Source organism: Pimephales promelas, chromosome 12, assembly GCF_988280905.1.
Source record: "Pimephales promelas chromosome 12, fPimPro1.hap1.1, whole genome shotgun sequence".
Taxonomy (NCBI): Eukaryota; Metazoa; Chordata; class Actinopteri; order Cypriniformes; family Leuciscidae; genus Pimephales; species Pimephales promelas.
In genome coordinates this window covers 14,381,553-14,400,364 of record NC_142780.1, presented here as the reverse complement: position 1 = coordinate 14,400,364, position 18,812 = coordinate 14,381,553, and the positions used below count along the sequence as shown (strand labels likewise).

The window sequence follows — 18,812 nt, the reverse complement described above, 5'->3', positions numbered from 1 at the left end:
CACGCTGATGACGGCCTCTCTCAGTCTCTACATAATTAAAAATGTCTCTGTAAAATACTACACTTGACCACCAATTAAATGACATTATGTTATTATGAAAACAATAATACATTTATAAACACAATTTTAAACAACAAAAATGTCAAGAATCGTCGATGTTTGCTAGTGTCATAATAAAAAAGAGCTTTCATGATACACTCTTAAAAAGAACACATTCCAAAACACAATTCTGCGTTTCTTCCAAATTTAGTAAGTTTCACATTTAAGAGTGACATTTATGATACATTCCGACTTCAGACCTCAAACTGTATTTACACTGGAGAGAGTACATTCATCATCATTGACTGGAATTTCTTTTAAGAGGTGAAATGCACTCCTTCCTTGCTCAAACTTAACATAGTTCTTGTAGTAACCAGTTTAACTGTGTATTTACATTAAGACTATAGTTACCACATATTAAACCAGAGTAACTTTATAAACAAACAAGGAAATACTGCTATAGTGTTGTAAAAATGCATGCGATTTCTTTCCTCCCATAATATATTATTTTGCACGAATTTCCCCCAAGTTCTGTAAAAGCATGATACATTTTCAAAGTGTTATGAGAGATCATATCCACCAAGCAGCTTTTAACTGTTCGTCACACTGTACATCACTTATCAAACGTAATAATATTGCATAGATGTACTATATGTGACATTTTTAAACCCATCCAGTGAATATAAAAAAGTTAGTGATCTCTGGATTGACTTTCTCCAATTTTCACTAAACACTGAGCAGCTCCAATGGTTCAATAATCCCAAACCAGCTCCAACAGGTCCTCCCAGATTCAGTGCAGCGTTCGGCTCTGGCACATCTCATGAGAAGAACTCTGAGATTTATTCAGGCAGGTCAGCGGTTTGGGGCACAAGCCTGAGTCCGAACACAGGACTGTTACCAGAAATGAAGGTTCAAAGGGCATAAACTCCCGGTAAGGGTCAGCGTCACACGTTACCTGTAACATTTGATTTGAATGTTTGATCAGCACACATGCTTGAGTGTCTAAGTAATTCTCTTTGAGATGTTCTCTGTACCTTAGTAAAGGATGAGAGGAACAGGTGAATGTCAGAGAGGCCTGATAGAGATGAGTCCGTTGGATGTCTGGTGAAACTCATCTCATAAGCCTTTAAGGAACAAATATGGAATATAAAAGTTTGACAAAGACAAATGTTGGGCTACCAGAGCAGAAATGATCTAATAGGGGTCCTTATGAAGTGCTAGGGGGTCTGTTGAAAAGTTTAAAGAAAAACAGTGGGAAATGAAAATGTAAAATGAAAACCAGATTTGAATAAATAAATAAATAATACATTTAAGATTAGAGTACTATAATTAGTAGAAAAACAACATAGTACTACTTAATACCCAGATAATAAAACTAGGCTATTTTCTTATATATTTTTTCAAACATGCTTATTAAATTATGAAAACATTATTTCTGAATATTTACAAACTTCCAGGATTTTTAGTTTTAAACCTTTTTTTATTTTGTTATGCAAACATTAAGGGAATATTCCATTTTTCCCTTAATGTTCCAAACTTCCCTGTTAGCTGGGCAGAAACAAAAAAATATATACATACAAAATAAATCATATTTTTTCATGTAATAATAATTAAATTAAATAATATTTTTTATTATAATAATATTTAAAAAAAAAGTTACAAATAATTTTTGAAACCATTTAAGATGCCTGTTAAATTTTAGTATGGGGTGATCATATTTAGGGGTCTGTGGACTAGACTACAGTGAGTTAACTTACATCCAGTGCCACCTGTAGAGCAGAATACTGCACCCAAACCTCCTGCTGTTTGGAGGGGGGAAGGGAGAATGTGCCAGCCTGTCCTGGATACTTGGTCACATTCAGATAATGAGACAACACACACACACTCTCTGACTCTGGATTTTTGGCCTGTGTGTGGACTGGTGATGAGAAACACAGGAGGGAATTAAAAAAACTCAAAAACACATCACATATGCATATTCATATTGAAATCCATACTGACTTACTATCAGGAAGGAGAAGGTGGAGAAGATCTTTAGCCATCAGAGATCCCAGTGTCCCATAATTCAGTGCCCTAGAGGATATTGTAATTTATACCATGGTCTGTCTGAATACTTGATTCTGATTGGCTGAAAGGTGTGCAATACTGTTTAATGCACACGTAGTTCCAAGTCAGTTAAATCACTGGTCTATGTTAACTTTGCTTTGCACACACGCATACGTCACACATAGGAGTACAGAAACTTGTTTTCAATGTTGCTGTTTTTAAAGTAATTAAACTCACAGTTGCAGGTAATTCACACGCATCTCTCTCTCTCTCTCTCTTGATCGATAATTTAATTAAATCAAATAAATGTTATAATTAATTTTTCAAAAAGTTATTTGCCTCCACGTCGTGCATTAAAATCGTTTAAAGCACAGCTAGCTGAGGATTATTCCTTATGTAAACATTTTTATCAAACTTTCGTACATTCATATTTATGCATCATACATCATCATATAAAAACTAGAATGGAGTGGAGGATGAGGAATAATCAGAGTAACATTATAAAATAATATATTAACATTTTTCTAACAGCGGTGCAAAGCATTTCAGTATATACCCAAGTAAAATTTTTACAGTTGAATGAATATTCTGTTTTTATGTTGTAATAAGATACCTGGGATATGAGGAATGGAAGAAAGGCAAAACAAACATTCCAACAGGGATGATGATGTCATTGCCAGAGATGGATGGAGTGATAGACAAACTAGAGAAGAGGAAAGACGGGAATGTAAAATGGATGATGATGGCATGAATTGAATAGTATCAATGCATAATAATTGAATAATCAATGCATGCATTTCACTTTTCAAACAAAAATCAAAAAATCAAAACTTTAATCAAAATGTCACTGCCAGTGAAATGATAGACTTTTCCAATCATTTAGTCTGCTTAAACCCGCAATCAACCTCAATCTCTCATTTCAAGCTTCCTCCATCCCTACAATAACCAATGGAAAGATTTAAAGTTTTTAACATCAGTAAATATCAGACTTTAATATCAGAATAGGAATAACCCAAGTAAAAAAGGATATGAAAACTAAAATTTGACATTCAGGTTAAATTATTTGAGTCTTTTGAAGATAAACCCCATTTGCATAATCCATAGATATAAAATTATATGTGCTGAAAATACATGAGCCTTATAATGTTAAATTTTAAAAAATTGAAATGTTTATTTTGGGGGGAAGGGGGAAAATAAATATACTAGTTAAGAAATAAAAGTAAAACCTTTATATAAACATACAAACAATAAAATCGTATAAAACATATTTTATAAAACAATAAATAAATAAAAAAGTATAATATATTCACTGTTATAAACAACGCATATAGTACGGAAGCGTATTGCATTCACTTGAGGAAACAAAATCTACTCTATTTTTCTGAATTAACAAGTTAATTATCTCAGAATTACAAGATCATTTTTCATGGAAAAAAGTTTTTGCTCTGTTTTTCTGAATAAACGAGTTAATTATCTCAGAATTACGAGATCATTTTTCATGGAAAAAAGTTTTTGCTCTGTTTTTATGAATTACCGACTTAATTATCTCAGAATTACGAGATAATTTTTCACGGAAAAAAAAGTTTTTGCTCTGTTTCTCTGAATTAATGTGTTTTTGAGATAACATAGCAAAAAACAGAGCACATTTTTTTTCCATGAAAAATTATCATGTAATTCTGAGATAATTAACTCGGTGATTCAGAAAAAAAGAGTAGATTTTGTTTCCTCAAGTGAATGCAATACACTTCCGTATAGTACTGTGTATTTAAACTGTGATTTTAAGAAGATTACCATAAAATAATATACAAATCCCAATTGTGACAAAACGTTACCTTAAATTTTAATGTTAACATGCGAGCACTCACCCTTCAGCCCGTGTGCCGTGTGAGAGCAGTCTACACCTGCTCTTCCGCTCCAGTACCAGCATCTGCAGATAGTTGGAGAAAAAATCCTCCTCTTTCAAAACCACCTAGTGCAAAGAGGAGGAGAAACACAGCGAATGAAGAATATTTCATTCACTCATCCGACTACACTGCTTGTTCATTTATTCTTCAATCTTCAAATGAAGCTACCTCTGCATAGAGATGGTTGAGTTCAGTATGATTGAGGTTATTAGTTTTAGTGGAGAGTCTTGGATTCAGAGATTTTATCTGAAAAACACACAAGATTATCAGAACGAAATCCATCCGCAGTTTCATTTTGTATGTGATTCGCAACATACCTTATTCAAAATAAAGTCTGATTTGTTGTCCCTCCAGCTCAGACCTATTAGTTTCTTCTTGAGGGATGAATAAACATCATGGATCAACTCTTCAGCCTGGCAGAGAGAGAAAAACACGTGTCATTGCTCTATTAAATACATGTCCATGCATAATCAATCCTTTATTTGTTCACAAGGTCCAACCAAAACGTACCTCTTTCTGTGCATGTCGTTCTCTAATTGCATGACTAAGTAAGGCATCAAATCCTCGCTCTGTCTGCTGAACACATCGCCACCAGCGAGGCATCTCCTAAAATCATAGACATTATAAGCAAATGAAATTGCAGTCTGAACTGCTTCACTTCACACAAATAGGCTTTGTGGGGAATGAATCCAATGCCGACCCACCTCCTGAGTGTCTCCAGTCGCAATGGAATAGTTTCTCATTGTTTGGAAGAACCTCGAGTCCAGCGCAGGTACGAGTGTTTGCAAAAGACTGAAGATCATGTACGTGTGAAGAGGGATGCTGCAGATTTATACATAGGCACAAATGGAGAAACAAAACATTTGTCTCATTTATGAAAATCTATACTATAACATTTTAAGAAAACATGCCAAAAAGTGACTTACGCGCCCATTATCTCATGCTTGACTTGCCATTGGCTGATTGTCTGAGACATGTGGATAATGTACGGGAGATTGTGGACTAAAACAATATCTGATTGGCTGATAGGAAGGGGATGAAACATGGCTTGTAGGCAAGCAAGCCAATCAATGGCTGGAGCCACAGTCTGTGAGGGACAGAAAAAACAGCTTTAGTCAATTAATATATATTATCTGATCTATTAATACACTTAAAATCCAATTTATTCACGCAATAACTTGAATACGCATCTTCTTTGATGAGCATGTTTTTAATATCTGAAATGATAGAATTCACATATTTTGATTTTTTTTTTTTTTTATGGGGGGGTGATCCATGTCAGGATGATCCAACCAAACTGTCCTGATATTATAATGAAGAAAAAAAAGCCTAATAAAAAGAATTAAATTATGGAAAGGAAAACATTATTAAGTCATTTGCCATAAACATTATTATTATTTCTTAGAAAAAAAAAATGAAATTAAAAAATGAAACAAAAATAAATAATTGCATACAAATAACAAGACTTAAGGCCAATTTATACTTCTGCATCGAGGGTACGCCATAGTGTACGGCGTAGGCAACACCGTCGTGAGCATTTATACTTCTGCGTTCAGGTCTTGGTCGCTCTGCAGTACTGCTCCAAAACACTAGTTGGCGGCAGAGGGTTTTAATATTCCACTGTGTTTACATTCCTCGTGGCTAGGTTACTACAAGCAATGGCGACTGAAAGAGACGAATCATATTGAAGTTAGAACTTATTGAGGAATCGCTCAGTCACTTGCTTCATTTCCATGTTTCTCTCCTAGTCTTTCGCTGAAAACGTAGAATTTAAAAATGGCGGGCGGTGCAGAAGAACACAGCAGAAATGCAATGCTACCAAGCCGACCAATCACTGATCTTGCGGTCCACGTCATCACGACATGTAGTTACATTTTTGAGGAGGTGCGCCTCAGGCGAAGAGTACGCGGTATGGTACTATGCGCGGCTGTGCGTATGCTACGCCGTACCTACTGCGCGCACCCTACGCAGAAGTATAAATTGGCCTTTACATGCATGTGTTCAAGTTGTAAAGAAATTGCATTTCATGAGATATCACATGACATCATGAGAAATTAAATTGAAGCTTTTCTCTAAAAATTAATAAACGTTTTTCCAAAACCAAATGAAACTAATAAGAATAAAAAGAGAAAATGTATTTGAATGTGGCACATGTGTTATAGTATGTTAACTGTCAGTGTATTGCACACATTTATAGCTTTGTCCCTTTATGACATTTTATAGTAATAATTATTAATTAGGTATTATTCCAAAGCTTAAACACACATACTTATATCTATGAACAGTTTTGAAATTGGACATTGCATTATAGTGGAAATGGTTCTTTAAATCTTTCAGCAGGCTCAAGTTTTGGAATATCAACTTCAAATTTGGATCACAACTTGGTTAGACATATGCCTTTGATTTTCCAGCAATTTTAGACTCCAAATTATTTTGGAAAATGTTTAGTACATTTGGTTTACAGTAAACCTCAGTAAACTTACAGTAAACTTTTACATCTGCTTTTTTCTTTTTTTTCTTTCGTGGACACTCTTATTTGTTATTGACCCATTTATATATCAGACAGGAAATCCAATTTCCACACAAACACACAGACCTGCAGCTCTTGGATGGTAATTCTGTGGTAGAGTAACTTCTGACTGAGGCGGTAGTGAAGAGGGGACGTGGCCACAGCGAGAGTTGTGGACAGAGATACGTAAAGACCACAGTGCTGAGTGGTGTTATTGGAGAGAACACCCAAGAGAGCCAAATACTGACCACATGACGAATAGAATGGGCGCAAATACTGAGAAAGAGGAGCAGAGACAGACAACAAAAGAGATGTTATCAAAATACCAAACAAGCCTGTATAATAATGCTTTATGAGCATTAGCCACACTAGTTATTTGTCAAATCTGGTGCTAAATTGAACATAAAATACCTACTGGGGTACTAGCTTTGGATTTATTGGTCTTGCTGTTCCAGTCAATAGGGAACTGAAAATGAGGCTCGTCAATCTATGGAAATGTAATCAGACATACTTAAACAACATTGAGGACAAAACAATCTCGAAAACAAAGAAAATGGACCAAAATATTGAGGATTTGTGTACTCAGGGGTGTAATAAAAATTACTTCCCAAAATTACATAAATCTACGTTAACACTAAAATTAAGTCATTGTCCCATAACATTAGCAATGTTTGACAATGTAAAGAGTGTCATTACGGTGCGATTTTAATCATGTGAATATTTTCTAGAAATAAAAAATCCACATACAGCATATTCATTTTTCATTGATACTTGCACCAAACAACACAATAAGATGACATTTAAAAATAATAAAAGTAATTTAATCTCCTTATTATGTAGCCGAATCTGTGCTGGTTTGTATTGGCCGCCTCCAGTTTTCACTTTGTTTTGCCTCCAGCTAGCGCCGTGACGTAACTGTGACGTCGGCGCAAAAGGGGTCTATAAGGTAGAAATATTTTTACGCGAATATATAAAAATAGTAAACATAGTACGAAGATGTGCATAGTAAAAAAAAAAAAAAATGGTGAACGCTTGAGAAAATCAGACCAATCATAAGGGCTATCACTTTTTAAACCGCACTATCATAAAATAAATAAACTTTTTCTGTTTTCTCTGACTGAAAATATCTGTAGCCTACTGGGAGTCGAGAGAGTGCTAAAGCTCATCAGGTCGTATTTTTGGTAGCATATATTTGTAGAAATTATCATTCTTTCTAAATGTGATGTAACAATGTCCTGTAACTACCAAATAAACAGAAACAGACGCGACAGAAACAGACGTGATCACAGCAGTGGGAGTTTACACTGAAATCTCACAACCGACACGCCCCTCCAAACAGAGCTTTCAAATCAGAGGGCTAAAATCAGGGTAGAAAATGACCATTTATTTCTAAATTATGACAATTGTTTGATGTAAAAATTACTAACATTATAAGTTCACCTCAAGAAACATTATAATAAAAAAATAAAGTTCATGACCCCTTTAACAGTTTTGAAAAGAGCATTATAGAGATGCACCGGACGTTTTTTGCTCTAAACACACAATCGGCAACCGGGTTTTGGTTTTATTTTGGCCGATCTATATTGTGGACTTGAAGTCCAAAAGGTAATGGAAATAAGGTGATGGAAATATGGGTTTGGAAATATTACGAAGTCTATAAACAGGACATTAACAAAGGCCATAGACGGAACACGCTGAAGACGGGCCCAGAGAGAACAAAGGCATTTTCTTTCATCTTACCCTATGCTCTTACCTCTGTGTAATGGCAGTTTATAAGCGCAGTACTGGTTTGTGTACAGCGGTAACGAAGAAAACGCTATATTGCTGCTGTTCTATAGGCGCCACCTACTGCCAGAGAGTGAATTAGCATTTTCATTCCGTCTGTCTGCTGTTTTTGTTTTGTGTCTTATGTAGCTTATGTAACTTATGTATAATTTCACAAATCGAGTCAGACTATTCTGTTTTTGCTTTAAATCTTGAAATTATACAATCTAAATTAAATAAAACCTGTGTAGCATCTTTTTTTGGAATCTTGATTAAATTCAGTCGTTGCCTCTCATTTCAAATGGCTACAAATATTTTGGTAACACTTTATTTTACGACCCGCAAACAACTGTGTAAGTACACTGAAATTACGGTGTACGTTTCTGTAATTATAGTGTACTTCCGTGTAAGTATAGGGAACAATATGTTAAGTTTGGGGTAATAAAGGGGTAACACATGCAAATACAAGCAAATTATTTAATTAGTTAAAAAAATAACAGGTACCTATTCTGTTAATATATTCCAGGCAAAAATTGTACGTCTGTTGTTTATAAAATGTATCACATTTCTGGAAAAATATGTTTTTGTGCAATGTTACAGGTAATTTTGACATCTGTGGGTTATATTATTATACTATGATAAAAATTACATTTATTGGCTTTTCTTACTAGATTGCTTAATGTTAAGTCAAAATAATTTGTTTGTGCTATGATTTTAATTTAGACCGTACCATGTGGTAATTAGTAGTTACCTTATACCATTGAATTGCAATAACACTTAAATGTCAGGGCAAATGTACTGTGTAATTAAAACGATTTTTTTTTTTATAACAGTAGCTTTCTCTGCAATTACAGTGCAAATAATGTTGTTTCGTATTGCTACATAGTAAGTAGCTTTGTTACCCCCTTGTTCTGTGTAGTTACAGGGTAAGTGTAACTCCTGCGGGCTGTAAATTAAAGTGGTGTTTGTTACCCCTTTATTACCCCAAACTTAACATATTGTTCCCTTATACCTACACGGAAGTACACTATAATTACAGAAATGTACACCGTAATTTCAGTGTACTTACACAGTTGTTTGCGGGTCGTAAAATAAAGTGTTACCAATATTTTATCTAAGGTCAGCTTGGCCTGTTATAGAGAAAATATACAACAAATAAATGGGAAGGCAACTGTTATCGAAATCGGACAATTTGCTTGTGAAATAAATCGGAATCGGCAATGACAAAGCGTGATCGGTGCATCCCTAGAGAATGTAAACATGCAAATTGGCCTGTAGGCACATAATTTTGGCGGTGGTTGTGTCAGAGCAAGAAAACAATTCATGTCATTTGAAAGATGTAGCCTATTCAGTCAAATCATTTTGTTCCAAAGGAATGGACAATGATCCACAGTTTAGCCCAAATAGCTAATTAAGTTAATTCAATAAAAAAGGAGTTTTGAAAAAGTGACCCAGACATTGAGAAATAGGTCCTACCTAATAAAAATAAATATTTAATTAATTAGTATTAGTGATCACCTGTATGTAGTGTTGATTGGAAGCAATTTCCCCTTCACCAGAGTCTGGCCCTACATACACACTGAAGAAAGGAAATGTGGAGTACTGGCTCATCAGCAGGGTGAGGGTGGTGTTAAAATCTTTCTGATTCCATTCACCTGATACTGCCCAACCACCTAACTACACACACACACACACACAGACAGAGAGAGAGAGTGGCGGAGAGAGAGAATAAAATACAAAAATACATGATGCAACATAAGTGTACTTTTTTCTTTTTTACTTTCTCTTATCCTACAAAGGATGTGTACCTGCTGGAGTAGTGTGAGGAAGGGTTCTGAACCCACTATCTCTGGAGATTCTGCATCCATGCAGGTCTTGAAGAACTTCTTTGCTTTCTGTTCTGCAGCACTCATTGAAACACCCTCCTCAGGAGACTCTGATCACACAGACACCATACAGATTGAAATGGCCAATGCCTTGCAATACATTATATCATGTTGATCAAAATAAGTTCAAATATTCTTTTGGTTTAGGATCAGGGGTTATCTGGCCCCCGAAGATCCACTTTCCTGCGGAGTTTAGCTCAAACCCAAATCAAACTCACCTGAACCAGCTAGTCAAGCACTACAGGATTACTAGAAAGCTACAGATATGTTAGTTTGATCAGGGTTGAGGCTAAACATTGGAGGACAGTGGTCCTGAACTAAATTTGACACATGTGGCATTATGCCTGGTACGCATTGTACAATTTTGGGTTGTCCCAGACGAAAGATTTACGTGGTCGTGGCTCTGAAACAGTGGTCCTACGTCACACAGTAAGAGCGGTTCAAAGACAGTCGTTGTCACGGTCTTGCAACCATAGATCGCCTGCGATAATTTTGTGTGTTTATTGCTACGACCAACATCTGCTGACTAGCCAACGAAACTGCAGCATGAAATGGCGTATTGATCAACGTGGTGCTAAAACTTAAACTACTCACCTCAAGCTCCATTTACAAAATTGGCACTTTTCCTTAAACTTTTCCTTAGCCATGACCACATCCATATTCTCCACTTTCGCTTAGCCTACTCTTCTTTTTCTTTCAGCGCAAATAAAAACTTTCACTGCCAAAGTGCGATTCATCTTACTCTGTTTGTTTAACAACTGCGCATACTGATGATGTTTTAGTCTTCTGTACTAACTTGCGTCGTATTCAGTCGGTGTCATCATTGTACAGTCTACATGTCATACATCAAAAATTACTTTCCAAAACTACATAAATCTACGTAAACACTAAAATCAAGTCATTGTCCCATAACATTAGCAAAGGTTGACACCCAACAAACCCACCTCTTTTTTTAAAAAAGTCTGATGATGTTTTAATCTTCTGTACTAACTTGCGTCGTATTCAGTCGGTGTCATCATTGTACAGTCTACATGTCATACATCAAAAATTACTTTCCAAAACTACATAAATCTACGTAAACACTAAAATCAAGTCATTGTCCCATAACATTAGCAAAGGTTGACACCCAACAAACCCACCTCTTTTTTAAAAAAAAAGTCTGATGATGTTTTAATCTTCTGTACTAACTTGCATCGTATTCAGTCGGTGTCATCATTGTACAGTCTATGTCATACCCAAGTTTATTAGATCCATATCTTACAGTGTGATTTGTAATGATCTTATAGGATTGCCGAAATCACACCATCTGTAGCAGGCATTAAATACAAAAAGGTTGTCATAATAACTGTCAAGCATATTTTCAATACATTTCTGTTTGATTTTTTTTTTTTTTTTTTTTTTGTAAATGTGTCCTGAATTGATGAATTGCTCTTAGGGGAATCTTGACTTTCACCATTGAAGGGGAATGTGTGAAGCGTTAGATTTTTATAAGTTATTAAGTTATTATTAAGCTATTAAGTTATGCGATGTGGATGATAATTTGTGGCCCGGACCGGAAAATGTGCCATACAGATAAAGTGTGCATTTTCAATCATTGTCATTAAAACCATTGCTATAGTTTACATCAGGAAATACCGACAAAGTTCACTGCTATATTACAGTTTTTTTTATTCGCTTTGGTACTATTTTCACAAGTAAGATGTACATTTTCAAAACTCTTAGTGCTAATATCACAACAGATTATCAAAAGTGCACTTTTTTCAAACATTTCATCATGTTTTCAACTGTGTTAGTACAATTCACACAATCACAAAGTATCCTTTTCACAACACAAAATAAGTGTTTCATCTACATTATTGTTTCATTCACAGTAACTGCCTTTCATAACGCTCTTACTATCAAACTTTTGATTTGCATCTCTTTTTGTTCAGTTTAATACTTTTGTCTATTATTTAATCCAACAGATCTTAATGGTTAATCAATTAATCATTTGGTAAACCTATAGATTTTCAATTCAGCAATATACAGTATATGGATTTTGAGAACTACAGAAATAAAATGTGTGTTTGTATGAATATTTAAATTACATGTAACCAGTAACCACACATGATGAATACTGGTTATAGCAAATTTTTTTCACATAGTGGTGACCAGTCTGACCACAATTGGCCACTATGTACTGTAATGTGTGCACTAAATGTTATGTTTTGTTCTTCTTTAGTTACATTTCATTATAGAAAGTATACCTATATTACAATTATATCTGAAAAATAAAAACTATAATTTGCCTAAATGATTGTAAAGGATGTCTTCATTGATCCTTCATTTGATTAGGCCTACATATATGATGGATATTTGGAAATTATAGATTATGTAAATGTTGGGTACTGTAAGTGTATTGCCTAATGTTACAGTAAAACTGTGTAATCTGTCTTTTATAGTACTGTAGCATATTCATTTCAGCACTTCTAAGGCCGATTTGAAACATGTATCTTGCATTGTTTGCTGTTGGATAAACTGATTGTTAAAAGTACTAAACTGAAAGAAGATCATATTGTTGTGTTTCAGTGATTAAACCAAATGTTCTCATTACATATTACAATAATCTTGTGTTTGAAATAATTATTATGTGGACTGAAAACATGTGCAACTGACTGAAAGCATTACATCAGGTTTTGAAAGAATGACTAGCTGCGTTACAAGTGTGATCAGTTTGGATTTTTGTACTAAGAGTTTTGAAAATGTACACCTTACTTGTGAAAATAGTACCAAAGCGAATAAAAAAAACTGTAACTTTTGTGAGATGAACTAAGGAATTGGAGCAATTTACATGCTTTTGCAGGTAATCCATTGTGTGGTACTGTTTTTACAAATTGTTTAAAAAATGCAATTGCAAATGTTAAGGATGATTCAAGAAATAAAGAGACAATGATACAACTAAAAATAGAATACATAGAATAATGATGGATGAATGGATGGATTAACATATAGTGCAAGTGAATTAAATATAGACAAAATTATTGATAGAATGAATGAAAGACTGACAGAATGATAGATAGATAGATAGATAGATAGATAGATAGATAGACAGACAGACAGACAGACAGACAGACAGACAGACAGACAGACAGACAGACAGACAGACAGACAGACAGACAGACAGACAGACAGACAGATAGATAGATAGATAGATAGATAGATAGATAGATAGATAGATAGATAGATAGATAGATAGATAGATAGATAGATAGATAGATAGATAGATAGATAGATAGATAGATAGATAGAGCTACCCTGCTGGTCTGTGGACCGTGTACTGAGTTCTCCTGCTTGTCTGTGGACAGTGTACTGAGTTTCAAATAAACATTGTTACTTGCTATTGCTTCCGAAGTCTTTACGTAACATAGACAGATAGATAGATAGATAGATAGATAGATAGATAGATAGATAGATAGATAGATAGATAGATAGATAGATAGATAGATAGATAGATAGATAGATTTTTCTTTAAAATGACATTCAATCAAACACCACTGTGGTATAGACCCAAGTTGACCCAATCAGGTGAGATTAGTGCCCAAAACCGCTTTAAAACTGGCCAGTCTGATTGACTAGAAGACCAGCAAACCAGCCTAGGCTTAGGAAGTCAGACAGATAGAAGCAGACTGAAGACAGTATGAAACCATTTCCCTGGTTCTGTTTTATGTACAAAAGACATAGTGGAATTTCACTCACCTAGTATCTCTTTAATGGCTTTCAATAAAGCAGTCTGTCTGTCTGGAAATGTATTTAGCCGTCCATCACTTTTTCCTTGAACATCTGCCTCTCTTCTCATCCTCACTAGTCCTCCTGTCCTCACTTGTCTTTTTTTGTCCAGTTCTCCACTGTCCTTATTGGGGGACCCCATGACTCTCTTTCTCCCCTTGTTGGTGGAAGATCCACCTGCTCCACAGGCAAATAGGAAGTAGTCACAGGGGTGAGAAAAAGGATCCGTGGCAACAGAAAAATGCTCTGATGCTTTTAGGCAGGCGGGAGAAAGGCAAGGAGGAGCAGCTGAAAGACAAGAGATTGAAATCACCACCATTGTTACCAATGATATCAATCTATACAAGAATAAGGCCTAGTTCCTAGGTTTGTACCTGATTTTGATTGTGAATCCTTTTGCAGGTGGGAATAGATGCTCAAACCTAATGTAGTTGTGAAGAGAGAGAAGGCAAAAAGAACAAATAAGCACCTGCGGCACTTGTTGCAGTCCACTGGATTTGAATCATCAGAACGAGGCTGTTCCCCTGGTGTTATGACCATTTCCTGTGGGTACATATTGAGATTAATGTGTTGTTCAAAAATGTCAAGTTAAAAGCACATTTGGGAAAAGTTGACTTTATGATGGATTGGAATTACATTATCATCCAACCACAATGAGAGCAAGTCGGTATATTCATAGAGAACAATGAAAATGAAAAAAAAAAAAAAAAAAAAAACCTCTCTCCCTTCAGAAAAACACAATCAGAGTTATATACTCTTCCAACTTCCAAGCTTAATGGGAATGAAAAGTAGGAGTTTTTGAAGAACAAAAAAGTCCATCCATCATAAAAGTAATAGGGCTCCAGGGGGTTAATAAAGGCCTTCTACAGGGAAGCGTTTTTGTAAGAAAAATACATATAATTATCACATTATAAACTATAATCACTGGATTCCGGAGTGACCCGATGCATGATGTATTGGGTATTGACGAACGTGGAAGCAGAGCATATAGAAAAACCAAATAAAATCTTTCTTACAAAAATTAGGTAGCACAGGTACGTCAGTAAGATGTCTGCTAAAGATCTGATAATCTAAAGACTGGAAAGTGCTGTGTAAAAACATCATATAAATATCGTAGAAAAGGCAGTTTTACATACATTTTATTTTACATACATTTTAAATCTTAAACATCATAAAGACATCTTCTAAATTTGACCTATTTGACCTCTAACATGAAACGTTCTAGAGACGTATTGCAGATTAGAAAATATTCTAAAAAATACATCTTGTAGAAGTAAATGTAATGAATACATCAAATAGACATCTCTAAGAGTAGACTTGCTATCACTAAAGCTACTTTTATGATGGATGGATGCGCTTTGGGCTTCAAAATCTCAGGTATTCACTCTCATTTTATAAGCTTGGAAGAGCCAGGATTTCGAATAGCCTAGCTCCGATTGTGTTTGGCTGAAAGAAGAAAGTCATTTGGGTTGAGGCTGAGTAAATAATGGGATAATTTTCATTTTTGGGTGAACTAACAATTTCAAACATTCGCGAAGAAAAACAGTTCATTATGTAGCCTACAATCGGCCAAACAATAAGACAAACTCGACAACAATATTACAGCAATATAAAAACTATAAATGTCACTGAGGTATTTCTCAGTAGCCTACAACGGCGGTAGATGCGGACGAGTGTCACGTTAGCGAAAATTCGTGGATGGAAGCATAAAAAGGTGGGAGTCGGTTTTGCCATTTGTAAATAGCATATGAAGCACATCTCGTTGAAGTTACTTTCAAACAGCTTTGTGGTGGTAAACTCAAACTTCGCGCGAGCTGCGCCTTCGAAACCGCGCTGATGCATTTGATTTCACCCATGAAATTCCGCAAAGAAACGGTAAATATAACCGCATATTAAGAAATATGAAAGAATCGCCGATTTCCTGATTTACCTGGGTGTGCGAAAAATGCCATGAACAACGATGTGAAATATCTCACAGATTGACCAATCAGAATCAAGTATTCAGTGAGCCGCGTAATATAAGAGTCAGCAACAACCATAAAGGCAACAACCCGAGAAGTAGCTTTCGCAAGGGACATCATGTGGATAGAGGGCTGTGAATCAAGAGTCTTCTTAACTACACCACACACAACACATCTATTATGTAGGCATATAGAGACCTTTCTGATATAAAGCAAAACTTCGTCATTTATGCAACAATCTACTGCACAATGTTATGGTGCAATATGGGTGACTGGATTTTGAATCTGGTATTGCATTCCCTGATCCCAACCCACCTTCTTCTACATGACTTCCACTACTGTCATATTAACACTGGCAAAACCCCCAAAATTAAAAAATTGTAAATATATTTAAAGCCTCACCTGATGAACTGGGTTCTCGTCCATCTTGTTCTTCTTGTGTGGTCGTTTGATCAGGATTCTTCCTACATATATCTTCCTCTTTCTATCTCTCCCTCCGTCAGCAACAAGTCATCCAACTACTATCTTCCCTCATCACACTCTCTGTTCACTCTTTCACTGACTGATAAACATGTATGACCTGGCTTTCCACAAGACCCCTCACTTACTCATACATAAATGTGGCATTTCTGGATGCATTTTCTGAACTTCACCATTTCTTAAATGTATGAGGGCCAGATGTTTTTGAGGACTCCAAAAACCATCAATTGGATTATATCACCCAAGTTAAACATGGGAAAATACAAACAACAATAGACAAAATAAAGAAAAAAAGCTGCATGTGGATTTTTAAAGCATCATCAGAGCAGGAAGTGGTATATATTCATACATATTCACATTTTTACATACAGACGTCGTCAGTCCTGACTATCAGTGACGTATGTGAAGCTGGTGCGGGCTGATAAGAACTGAGGGGGTGGCGAGAGGAGCCAAACCACAAAAGATCATGTCATACATTGCGTGGGAACGAACACGTTTGAAAGCCATCACATGATGAAAACGTAAACATACAGCTCTTCAAAAATACACATCACTATAAGAAAATGAAACATTTTCTAGTAAATCCAATGAAAGATAAAACAAAAAAGGGCTCAGTTTGTCAATTTTATAGTTTTATTAATTCAGAATACAGTACAAATACGGAAGAAAAACAATGATAGCAAAAATAACACAATGGCATACTTTCAACCGTAAACATACACACATTCACATATTAAGAGAGGAAATTAGATGTTGAGTTTACAAAAAAAAGTAATGTTAAATGGTAAATACATGAAGGCTAAACCACAAGTGTTCAAATGGTCCATAATGCCTTACTAAATTCAGCAGTATTGTGATACCAGCATGAAAATGAGGCCATGAAACATGATGTATAAAAACACTAATAACAATAACAACAATCATGCATAACAGTTTTATTTTTATTTTTCTATTGGAGCCATTGTTTATTTCGATTGCATCAAATACTAGAATTTCTTGGACATAATGGTCAAGGGACAAATCCAAGAAGAGAAACACATAGAGGTGCATAGATAAATAAAACGAGCTATGTAAAACGGATACAATTTTCAAAATGACATCAGCGCTACCTTAAAGCCAAAATGAGTGGTCTTACACAATAGTTGTTATCGTAAACACAAAGTTGGGATTCTGTGCATTAATCACAGGGAATGGTGACTGTTAAAACTAAATATTTCTGAGAAACATTTAAGAGTTCAAGAATCATGCTAGTTAGTCTACGGTAACACTGTTACTTTTACCAAAAATGATAAAAATGGTCATTAGTTTTGTGTTGTTGAATCTGGCTGTATATAATGGTTATATATAACCAGAGCTTTTGTGCAGATAATACTATTTAATCCATAATTTTTTTTAAAAAAAGCTTTAACTACAATGTCATAGATTTAATACAGTAGTCTATGTAAATATTACAAGAGGCTCAGTGATTGATGTGCTTTTTTTTTTGGAAATGCTTAAATCGTTAAACAGACCTAAAATTGTTTAATCGCTAAATACCTCTGGAAATATATGGAATGGAAACAATTGAACTGATACTGGCATGACAACCAATGCAAACCAATCGACTGTATCACGTGTTTTGTTCGACGTGTTTTAGGATGTGCTTTTTAAAATAGTTTTTGTTCATATACAGGTAAACAGTTAGATAAGTGAAGCATGCATGACAAATCTGTTTTTGCTTATTGTACATTTGTTGCGACTACAATTTCACGAAGAGCCCTTCTCATCCACTACAACATGTTTCGGAAAAGCCTTATTGAAAGTGCATGGATATACAAACTATGCGTCTTGCCTCAGTAGTCAGCTGTGGTACAATTTATGGATGTTGTTTTTAAAGGCATGCTGGGAGTCGTACTGTGCAGTTCAAATGGCAGTGCAGTACATTACCTCTGCACAGTCAGCCACTACAGTAAAAATTCAAGCCACAAAAAGGGTCCTAAAATCACTACTCTACATATTAAACAATCTAGGGGTAGAAATTGTGTCGTATATAACATTCAAAATGGAGGCACTAACATTGTGCTCGCACACATCAGGCCCTGGCAAAAAGACGCCAGGCCAAACAGGGCAAGCTATGGGCTGGGCTCTGAATAAGGCCATTCAGAAAAAGCAGTAGAGCTTCGTCGAGAAAAGGCTAAACCGACATTGAGCAAACATGAGGAAAATAAGAATGTGAAACGGAAGAGAGCTTTATAACACTAAGCCAATTATGCGTCTTAAATTTGGTTTAGGTATGTGTGAGTTTCCACCAATCACTGTTTGGCCTGCTTGGCACGTTGGGTGTGGCATTTCATGCACAGAATCCTGCCATCCAATGGGTAGCAGCCGTCAGCGTCTGCCTCGATGGAAAGGGGACGGGCACAATCCTGCAATCAACGAGAGATGTTTTATTTTAAAACATGACTTCTAATTTGAGGCT

At 35.5% G+C, this 18,812-nt stretch overlaps 2 protein-coding genes across 4 annotated transcripts in view; both read right to left on the bottom strand.

Moving 5' to 3' along the window:
• Positions 1 to 87: 87 nt before the first annotated feature.
• kel (Kell metallo-endopeptidase (Kell blood group)) lies at positions 88 to 16,407 on the bottom strand. The gene is made up of 18 exons (XM_039694393.2): positions 16,277 to 16,407; positions 14,288 to 14,456; positions 13,884 to 14,201; positions 10,071 to 10,198; positions 9,781 to 9,939; positions 6,914 to 6,985; positions 6,586 to 6,774; positions 4,916 to 5,076; positions 4,694 to 4,811; positions 4,500 to 4,595; positions 4,307 to 4,402; positions 4,158 to 4,235; positions 3,951 to 4,054; positions 2,699 to 2,788; positions 2,045 to 2,112; positions 1,797 to 1,957; positions 1,074 to 1,163; positions 88 to 994 (listed from the first exon to the last, which is right to left on the bottom strand). The coding sequence occupies exons 1-18, from the start codon at positions 16,298 to 16,300 to the stop codon at positions 830 to 832; spliced, it is 2,286 nt and encodes a 761-aa protein (XP_039550327.2). The 5' UTR covers positions 16,301 to 16,407; the 3' UTR covers positions 88 to 829.
• A 558-nt stretch (positions 16,408 to 16,965) lies between these two features.
• zyx (zyxin) overlaps positions 16,966 to 18,812 on the bottom strand; it is a 31,752-nt gene continuing 29,905 nt past the window's right edge. For all 3 annotated transcript variants that reach the window (XM_089117537.1, XM_039694401.2, XM_089117536.1), the window contains one exon: positions 16,966 to 18,759. In XM_089117537.1, the coding sequence (XP_088973663.1) occupies positions 18,646 to 18,759 (114 nt within the window). In that variant the 3' untranslated portion in view covers positions 16,966 to 18,645. The remainder of the gene's footprint in view (positions 18,760 to 18,812) is intronic.

What these genes read in the sequence shown, in the direction of transcription:
- kel (XM_039694393.2), bottom strand. Translation starts at nt 16,300, where the DNA reads ATGGACGAGAACCCAGTTCATCAG. An exon ending in CGACTGGAGACACTCAGGAG is followed by an intron (nt 4,596 to 4,693) that starts GTGGGTCGGCAT and finishes CTATGATTTTAG; the next exon opens with GAGATGCCTCGCTGGTGGCG. An exon ending in CAGACTTTATTTTGAATAAG is followed by an intron (nt 4,236 to 4,306) that starts GTATGTTGCGAA and finishes TGTGTTTTTCAG; the next exon opens with ATAAAATCTCTGAATCCAAG.